This window comes from Berghia stephanieae, chromosome 4 (genome assembly GCF_034508935.2).
Source record: "Berghia stephanieae isolate SIO BIC M18660-M18661 chromosome 4, UCSD_Bste_1.3, whole genome shotgun sequence".
Taxonomy (NCBI): domain Eukaryota; kingdom Metazoa; phylum Mollusca; class Gastropoda; order Nudibranchia; family Aeolidiidae; genus Berghia; species Berghia stephanieae.
In genome coordinates this window covers 55,522,760-55,532,759 of record NC_088363.1, presented here as the reverse complement: position 1 = coordinate 55,532,759, position 10,000 = coordinate 55,522,760, and the positions used below count along the sequence as shown (strand labels likewise).

The 10,000-nt window shown below is 35.2% G+C and overlaps 1 protein-coding gene across 1 annotated transcript in view; it reads left to right on the top strand.

Annotated features, from left to right (window-relative positions):
* The window catches only part of LOC144972042 (carbonic anhydrase-related protein 10-like), a 78,904-nt gene that overhangs the window by 41,040 nt on the left and 27,864 nt on the right, over positions 1–10,000 (top strand). Inside the window, exon 5 of the mRNA XM_078913128.1 lies at positions 1–68. This exon is cut by the window's left edge and continues 124 nt beyond it. Coding sequence (XP_078769254.1) covers positions 1–68 — 68 coding nt within the window. The remainder of the gene's footprint in view (positions 69–10,000) is intronic.

Sequence of the window (10,000 nt, the reverse complement as noted above, 5' to 3'; positions counted from 1 at the left end):
TCCACCTGGCCAATAGGGGTAGTCATGGGTCCGAACACCAAGTCGCAGGGAAGTCTTTTCCAGTAGAGGTAAGTTTAGTATTTTAAAATTTGAGAATTTGTATAGAGCAATGCCCACTAAACGTGCTCTACGCGCTTTACCAAAGATCCCCAGCCTGCAGTAACGCTTAATATGTAGGACGAGACATGACTCCTGTTAGGTGATATTACATTTTATTTTCTATCGACAGAACAGCGATGCTAACGGCCAGGTTCTCATTTACACCTGAGTACAGTGAGGTAATGTGGGTAAAGAGCATGTTTTCAAGGACTCAACTATGCACCGCTCGGAGCGGGACTCGAACCCTGGACTCTCTAATTTGAAGACGTGTGTCTACCCATAAGGCCACATAGTCGCACAATTCTGTCACTTTCTTCTTCTTCTTCTTCTTCTTCTTCTTCTTCTTCTTCTTCTTCTTCTTCTTCTTCTTCTTCTTCTTCTTCTTCTTCTTTGTGGTCGTTGTTGTAGCCCCTTAAATAGAGGATCCAGACTACAGTTCACATTTATGAATTTCACCAGACACACACAAACACACACACACACACAAACACACACACACACACACAAACTCGCTCACATATTCATAATACACTCTGTGGTTATTTCATTTTGGATATTTTTTCCATACTTTTTTCTATTTGTGAAAAAAAGATTTCCTTTTAAATAACGATAGGTTAAGACGCCCCCCCCCCCCTTCTGAAAAACGTGTCGAAATTGACCTAAAAAAGTCTTATATCTGAGCTTTTTTAATAGATGAAACGAAATTGACGCCTATCGGCTCTTTTTAAATTGTTTTTAGATAATCATTTAATGATTAGTTAGTTCTCACTAAATTATATCAATCACACTATAACCGTTTAAGGTTACACTTCGTTTTGTGTGTTGATATAATATTATATCCGACCGATGGATGTTGTTAGTATTTTACCTAAATTCATAGCATGAATACCAAGAATTCAATGTGAAAAAGAAAAGGAAATGTTTACCTTGAGATTACATTTATTTATTTATCAGCAAATAAGTTTAGGGAGAAAAAAATAGAATTTCAATACGAGTAATGACTCGAGTACTTGTGCTACAAATAGAACAAAGGCCTTCCACTCGTCACCAATCAAGTCTTTTCTGTAAAATATTTTTGCACGATATGGATCAACATGTACTCATTTGCAGGTCTGTAAACTCAATTTAATTGTTATTATTGGCCCATTCGTGTAATAGAAATATTCTCTCACCAATGCAAAATATTGTCCATTACAACAATTTTAAATGAAGCCCATAATTGCGTTCGGTCATCAGACCGGTTAATATGTGCACGTTGGTGTGGATATTTAAAGAGAAATGTAACTCTTTTTCTAATAAAATACAGAAAGATTATTGTAATTCAGTGCTTCTTTCGCGTACTCTGACAAAATACAGACGTCTGATGTTAATAACAGGAATAACCCATCTTGTTCAAAGTGAGCAAATTGGGAGTTAATAATCTTGCCCAAGGAAAAAAAACGAAAGTGCCTGAAGCGGGGCCCGAACCCGGGACAGTGCAATGTCTTAACCACTCGGCTACTTCGCCCCCCCCCCCCCCACATCAAATATATATTGATTACAATGACCGTCAAAAAACCTCAAACCTGAGACCTGTTTAGATGACGTCTAATCATTTTTACTTCAACTTTTTTCAGCAAAAGGCATTCAAAAATTCTGCAAATGAAATTGTTGCATTAATCAATCCTTGTCATGAAGACATTCAGGCGGCGGCAAAAACACTTGAAAGGGGGAAATAATAACAGTAACAACAACAACAAACAAAATTAATCAAACACCAAATTTAAGTAATGAGTGGGTCGTCCCATGGCTCAAATGCGTGATTTATTTTAATCTTCGGATGTTTGGAAAGGTGATCTGTTTTTTGAACCGGAAGCATAATAAAAAAAAAATATACCTGAGCGTTCACACTTCCTATTTGCATGGATTCACCATGCTAAAGGAGCATTTCATGATTCATTAATCCACTAACAGGCTAGTGTCAAATCTTAAATGGTATGTTAAGCATCTTTTTGTACTCTCATTCAACCGGGTAAGCAGGAGGTGTTACGTCACGACTTTTATCCCCTATCCTGATCATTTTGAATATATATATATATATATATATATATATATATATATATATATATATATATATATATATACTAAATTTTCTTTATCTGGTTTATTTCGACATTATTACACATTATTTATATATATATATATATATATATATATATATATATATATATATATATATATATATACATATATATATATATATGTGACCCTTCGCCTCAAAACGGTATTAAGTCGGGATGGTTAAGATTTTGAAAATTGAATTTATAGCCAAAAATATCAGACTTGTGTTGAGTTTGTATGTTTTATTGAGGAGAATGGATACCGTAGTTTAGGGTGGTAATGCCAACAATTCATAGTTTTGACCAGCTTAACATTTAATTCGGCTTTTAAGCATATGGTTCGTTCCGACATAATACCGTTTTGAGACGACGGGTCACATAGATATATATATATATATATATATATATATATATATATATATATATATATATCAGACTCGAGGGGTCACAGTTTCAATATTTAGTTAAACCTAGGGTTGCCATGGAAAATAGAATAAAAACTGCTACACTTTCTATACTTTTTTCTTTGATTCAAACGATTATGTTTACTCAGTAGAAGTATTAGTATTAAGTGCTCTAGAATACGGTTTTTATCTATCTAATTTCCTTCCAATATTTCTAAATAAGCTCAAATACGTACCACCACGATGTCTAATTTCCTTTTCTAGATCTACTAAAAAATATTTCCAAGACAAAATGATGGTTAAAAAATAGTGGCGATCGCTTAATCTAGTATAATTTCCTCCCTCGGACACGTATCAAAACTTTTTTCCTCGATAAAAAGGGTAATTATCTAAGAAAAAATTATAGAGCGAGTGGTGGTCTTGGTAGAGCTCTAATGCATACGGTTTGCTATGGTCTTAAAATGAGATTTCCGAGTCGGTAACTAATCTATGTAAGGGGTGGCTATGCATTTAAGAGCGATTTTAAAGCTTCCTATGGTATGATGCAATAGATATAAAACTGAGGATTTAGGGTAAGATGCCCAAAGTTCGACACTATTGGCTTTGATTCTCAAAACAAAGTTCGCCCGCCGGGACATGGAGCGGCAACATTTCTTCTTTTTTTTTTTATTCTTTACCTCCTCCTTAGATGGTAAGATGGCGTAAGGATATAAAAATATGAAGGTGTTTTATTTAAAGTTGTGTTTCGCCACAATAAATAGTAGATGACCCATCTCCTCAAAACTGTATTAAGTATGGGTTGTTTGGATAGTAAATTCTGAATTTATAATCAGTCTATAATACTAATAATGAGACTAGGATAAAGATTGGGGGGGGGGGGGGGATAATATTTCTTAAGCTGACAAAAGAAAAAATTACACCTCTATCCTTGTAAGTTTAAAATCTCTCTTGGGACTGTTTTTCCACACAGCAAAACACTGTTTTGAAGCCATCGGCCACATATCTTGTTTAGCTAATCTTGCGTTGTTTGCTGAGAAGGATATTTGTTATGATATCAGCTTCTAAAACACATCAGGAGAAAAAGGTGCTTTGAAGCGCATTGAGCAAGGCAATAAAAACAAAACTAAAGATTACAACGCAATGTATTCGAAAATGCGGCACATAGGACTAAAAAAAAAAGACGAGTGATGAAAAGTGGTGATGGTTTAACCCTATCACTTTTATTGATTGAATTGGTCTGGATGCGTAGAAAACCTATAGGAAGGAGCGACTCATATACCGACCATAGTTTTTGGGTAGTTTTTGATGATGGTTGATATTTTAGCTAGATGCTACGTATTGATAACCGTCCTGTATAACTAAATGGAATAGATACTCTCCCTTCCCCCACCAACACCATTCCCCCCCCCCCCCCTATCTCCTTCTACCCCCAATCCACGTTACTCAAATTTACCATCTTACATATTACAACCTATAACTCATGGTTCAATCAATGTTTAGAGGGGTTGCCAGAGATTTGATCTGCTGTGTGCCAAAATAATGCGTGATATGTCAGTTGTTTTTTTAAAGGGAAAAAAAGAAAATGCACAAGACATTTCAAAAAATTGTTTAGATCTTTTTGAACCTTAAAAAAACCTCTGATTTTTTTCCTCCACAAGCTTTTAAGAAAATGCGAAAAAAAAAATTAATTAATCTCAATTTTGATGATTTGCCAATGAAATTCGCGGAACCTATTGTTTGAATAAATGGACTGTTAAAAGAACAGATATTTAGTCAAACATTCATTTAGAACATTAAAAGTGTTCTCAATAGCCTAGTTGGTAGAGCACTCACTTTTCACGCAAGGGGGCCGAGATTGATCCTGGGTACTGTCGGAATTTTCTCTTCCTCCCTTCACACTGTTTACCCAGCGGTGATTGGGTAGCTGGGTATATTAGATGTGGCGGAAAGTACTTTTTGATAGACTAGCATGCATCCAAATGGTGGTAAACAAATGCTATTGTCCGTTTCATGCTATAAAAACGCTCTACTGGCCTAATGGCTCTAAAGGACTAGTTTGTTTTTTTTTAAATGTTGAAAATATAGAAACTTGAAAAACCAGACAACAAAAGGAAGTAAATTTTAAATTTTAGATGAATTTGAAAAGATATAAATGGTATGGACTTTTCGAACTTTCCAATTTATCAAAGTAGTGAACGTTGAATTAGACATGAATTATTAGAAGAATATATGATAAGAAATTCACGGTTGTTCAATACGCAATTGGTAGAAATTCGTTTAGCACATGAAATGTCAACCTGGCAATCCTAACATAAACGATTCGAAAACCAAAACCCCATTTATTGCCTTGCTTTTGTGTACGTTTGAACGAATGAATGGACCAGCTTAAATATAAAAATGTATTACCAGGAATAAAAACTTGCCTCTCTCAGATTCAATATCTTTATTATATAGCAGAACTGTGAGTAAGATTTGAGTAGTACTGATTTGAAGGTTTTGTAGGAAAATAACGAATGGGAGACTAACATCTTTTCAAATCTTCTTTTAGGATGAAATAGTCCTAAGTTTTATTCAAATGTTGTTGGAATTTAGAAATCTAGAAATGTCATCAAATTAAGAAATTTAGAAATGCCACGATAATTTTGAAATCTAGAAATGCCATTAGACTTTAGAAATTTAGAAATGCCATTAGAATTTAGAAATTTAGAAATGTCATTAGAATTTAGAAATTAGAAATGCCAAGATAATTTAGAATTGTTGTGAATGGATATGATCAATGAAATTGCGCGACGACTGCGGCAATCATTTTTCTGCATTGAGAAGGTCGGAATTTCATAACTAAATTTATAAATCTCTTTCATTCTTCTATGGGAGAAATTCATTTTACGATCAATCTCTAAAAACCCCGAGATAATCCAGGCGACGTCATGGCTATAGAATGAGCAGTTGGACCTAGTTTTCTTGCTCAAAACGAGAGAGCTGCTTACCGCGGGGCTTGAGCCCTGGTCCTTTTAGTGTTAACGCAATGCCTTATCCACAGGGCTATGAAAATAAAGCCAATTCTATTGAAAATTGAATTCTTGCTTCTTCTATTTGGTGCATGTTGTTATGTCTCATTCATTTTGATTGAAATATAAAAAGTCCTAATCGGATTAATTTCGTTCAATTCAAAAAGTCTAAGCCACCAACAGCAGAAGTTAAACTTCGTTGTCTTGGTCGGTGTCCTGGTATTCGTTTTTGTTTATTGTCTTGTCGCCATTGTTGTTGTTATTGTTATTGTTGTTGTCCCCGAGGGATTGGCTTGGGATCCTTTCTATAGTACAATGAGGATTTTTAATTTGGTAGAGCGCTACACAAGAACCTGATATTGTCAAGAATCTCTTCAAATATCCCAAAAGTACTGATTTTGGCATCATGTAAACGATAGGTTTTACATCCGAAATCTTTTAATCAGGTAAGGTAGCTATCTAAGTCTTTTCGGATATAGCGGAAATAAAGGCAAATTGTAAAAGAAATGATCAACATACCGTATTATGTCGTTGGCCCATGTCATCGACTCGAAAACAATCTATAGTATCAATTTTAGGTATAGGACCCAGCCAGACTTCTTATATTTATTTGAAATCTAACCCACGTTCATTACTTTATTGTTGCAGTCTCATCCTCTGACGTGCGTGCGGGTTACAGACTTTCGGGTAGAGTATTTTTTGTTGCATGGCATTGATTACAGAAACAAATTAGCATTCGTCTGCAGGTTTCGGCATAGCGTCTTCTTCTTCTTCCTCCTTCTCCTCCTCCAACACCACCAACACCACCTGCTTCTCCTCCACCTCCTCCGTATACTTCTCTTTCTTGATCGGCAATATAGTAAAACACATGACTTTTGACTTTTATGTAATAGGTTCGAGTCCTTTATGAGGGGTGCAGAGACAAGTCTTAAGAAATTGCTCATTTTATCACCTTTCTTGGGGGTATTATAACTCCCTGGCCGAAAACAGAGTTGTTGCTGAGAAAAAGTTGTTATATCGCTTTGATGTGTCATAATGTCTCATGCTACATGATGGATTTGCTCTTGGCCATTGACCATTGTAAAGCGCTTTGGTCACTATTTATTGGATATCATGCTACATAAAACCTCACTGTATATTATAAGCAAACTATTGGTACAGTCCACTTATGATTTTATAAAAAGGTAAAAATCTTCCGTACCGTGGTCCTGATAACTAGGTAGCACAACTTCATGTCTCAAATCTAGTGGGCCACAAAACAGTAACTTATGCCAAAGATGTAGAAAATTATAATGTACCTCCATAGATATTATAACTGCTGTAATCTGAAAAAGCACGTATTTGAGATTTTGGCCAGAAGAATCGTCCTTCAAATAGCGATCGATTATTATGACCCTCATTTTTTCAATAACTCTAAAACCTGAAATATTCCGTAAAGTCCAAGGTTTGAGTGTATTTGGTAAGATTAGGACCAATTTAATCGATAGATAACCAAATATACGAATTTTCTGCCCAGAAGTTTTAATCCATGGTTTTTCAAAGTACGGCAGTATAACAGTTGGGATTTAATCTTGAAATATTTGGAAGGAACCAGAATTTCTAGTGTTGGCCTTAGATTCGAAGTAAAAACCGATGTTAGCCAATTTGATGAGTTAAATGAAGTGAAAAAGGGAATGATTGACAAAAAATGACTTGTTTTCAGTAACCAAATACGACAAGAGGAATAAGTTATAAATACAATCACGCTAAACAACAGGCAAAACACTATAGGTCAACTGAATTGTGAGAGAGTTATTTGCGCATGCTCAGGGCCGCCATATTTTACACACACAAAAAAAAAAAAAAATAGAAAGAGCGAGCCACACCTCATCTTGTAAGTCCACTTATACAAGTCAGTGGGGTCCCTACAAAGACAACTCATTTCACGGTTCACAAAATCGAGGGTATCTTATCACTGACGCCAGAATGTACCCTCACTAAATTACATCAATCAGGCTATAAACGTTCAAGGTTCACACATAGTTTGGTGTGTTGGTACGTTGTATCCATCTGGCGGATGCTGTGAGTATTTTAGATAAACGCATACTATCGATACAGGCTGTTTACAATCGCTACAATGACTGCTCGTTTCACGGTTCACAAAATCAAGGGTACCCTTAGGATTAAAGCGACTACATAATTTTTATATAGATACTTTAATAGACAATGACATAATTTCTCTATTTATTTTGAGATGTGGCAGATTATGAGTGTCTTCTAGTACATACTCGTAAAATGTTGTCAATATATTATTACTCAGTATCAATCTTTTGCGTAGGATATAAGAAATAAGAGTCTTTGGGCAAGGCACAAGATGAGAAGCGCAAACCGATGTTCACAAATTGGATGGGTTGGTGAAATGTAAACAGGGCTGTTAGACAAAATTACATCTTTTGATTAAACTCGGAGGCGTGCGCTCACACTTGGCAAGAAGATGAGCCGCCAACTACAGAAATGTTCAAAAGACATCAAAGGGATTACTAAGATGCTAGAAGCTGTGGAATGTATAATGTGTCAATGAGTGCTTTAATAATAAACAAAATACTAAATACACAGGACGTTTCGAGCTCAAACCCCTTCTTCAGCGAACAACAAAAACAGTGAAAACGGTCACGTTAAATCCAGATATACCTCACAGTTCGAATCCTTTTCTTAAGAGCTCTTTATATAAGATTTGAGAATCAAAATATTTTAAATAAGAATTTCTTGTCTACCTCCTTCTCCTTACCCTCCCCCTCCCTTCTCTCTCGCGCTCTCTCTCTATATATATATTTCTCTCAGCTCTCTCTCTCTCTCTCTTCTCTCTCTATATATATATATATATATATATATATATATATATATATGTATGTATGTATGTATGTATATTACATCTTTTGATTAAACTCGGATAATATATATATATATCGCTCTCTCTCTCCCTCTCTCTCTCTCTCTCTCTCTCTCTCTCTCTCTCTCTCTCTCTTTTTTTTTCTTTTTTTTCTCTCTCCGCACTATGTTTTTTATTGAATCAGAATATGAATATTTAAGAATTTGTGTGTATAATCTTTTGTTCTCAATACTTCTGAATGTACAATTGAACGTGGAATTTTCTAGTGTACGACAATAACATAGGTCTCACAATAGAATAATATAATATGAAAGTGTGATTACTAATATAAACACCTCTTGGTTATGTATATCAAATCTACTATTCAACGTCTTATGGGAAAGACTTGTTAATGATTGTTGGGACTCTATTCAAATGAGTCCTTAATCCAATGCCTGGTCAAGGTTCTCAAGAATACTAATTATCTAAGTAGACATATTAGCATATCTGATACAGAACGTAATAATTGGCTTGATTTAAATTGAACATTGTTGTATTGGACAATATTCTGCGTTGGTTTAAAAGTATTTTTATGACAAAAATGAACCCATAACAGTGCAAATAATTACACGTCGGTTATAGTAATAGCAAGAATGTATCGTATTCAATTTAAGACTAACTTATTATGTCGGGTACAAATCTTTTCTGTGCAAGTAAGAAGCATCTATCATCGTGAAATAGTACAAATCGCTATTGTATATTCGTCACCCAAGGCTTCATTACATTGGTCTAAGTAGGGATAAGAAGACATGTGACCCATATCTAGATAGCGATATAATATATGGGTTATTTAGATGCTAAAATTTGATTTCATTGGTAAAAATATCAAATTTGGTTCAAGTTTATATGTTTTTTTTTAGAACAATGAATGTGCTTTCTTGAAAACGGAAAATTCTCGTCAAATAAATTAAACATTTCTTTTACTATTTTTTGCACCTGGTTCACCTCGACATAAAACCGTTTTGAGAAGAAAGGTAACATACATTTTCTGACAATATTTACCTTAACTTTTCTTTTTTATTATACCGTTGATTCTATTTGACTACAGTTTTAGAGTCAAATATTGTTGATATTTTTTGGACCTACATAGATGAACTTAGACCCCATAATTGTTGGCCCCAAATATACTGGAGTGGCAACCGATGTATCTGTAGATTGAAGTATTTTATGTATTTCTCTGTTCGGGATGAGATGGGATGGGGTAGAGTTGGGGGGGGGGGGGTAGTGAGTGGGGAGGGGGGGGGGGGGGGTAAGAAGCGCCGGGTGAGTGATGAAGAAGAAAATAAAATGGGCAAGAGTTTTGATTAGGGTGACTTTTATGACAGAGCTGAGGGGCCATCTTTGACCCTTTGCTCCGTAGAGTGATTGGATTAGCGAATCAGACGCTCCCGGAACGGGGGTCGGCGGATTCTTTGGGCACTTTCTTTTTGTTATTGTATATATATGTATTCAATGTACTATTCAACGGTTTAGGGGATAGAG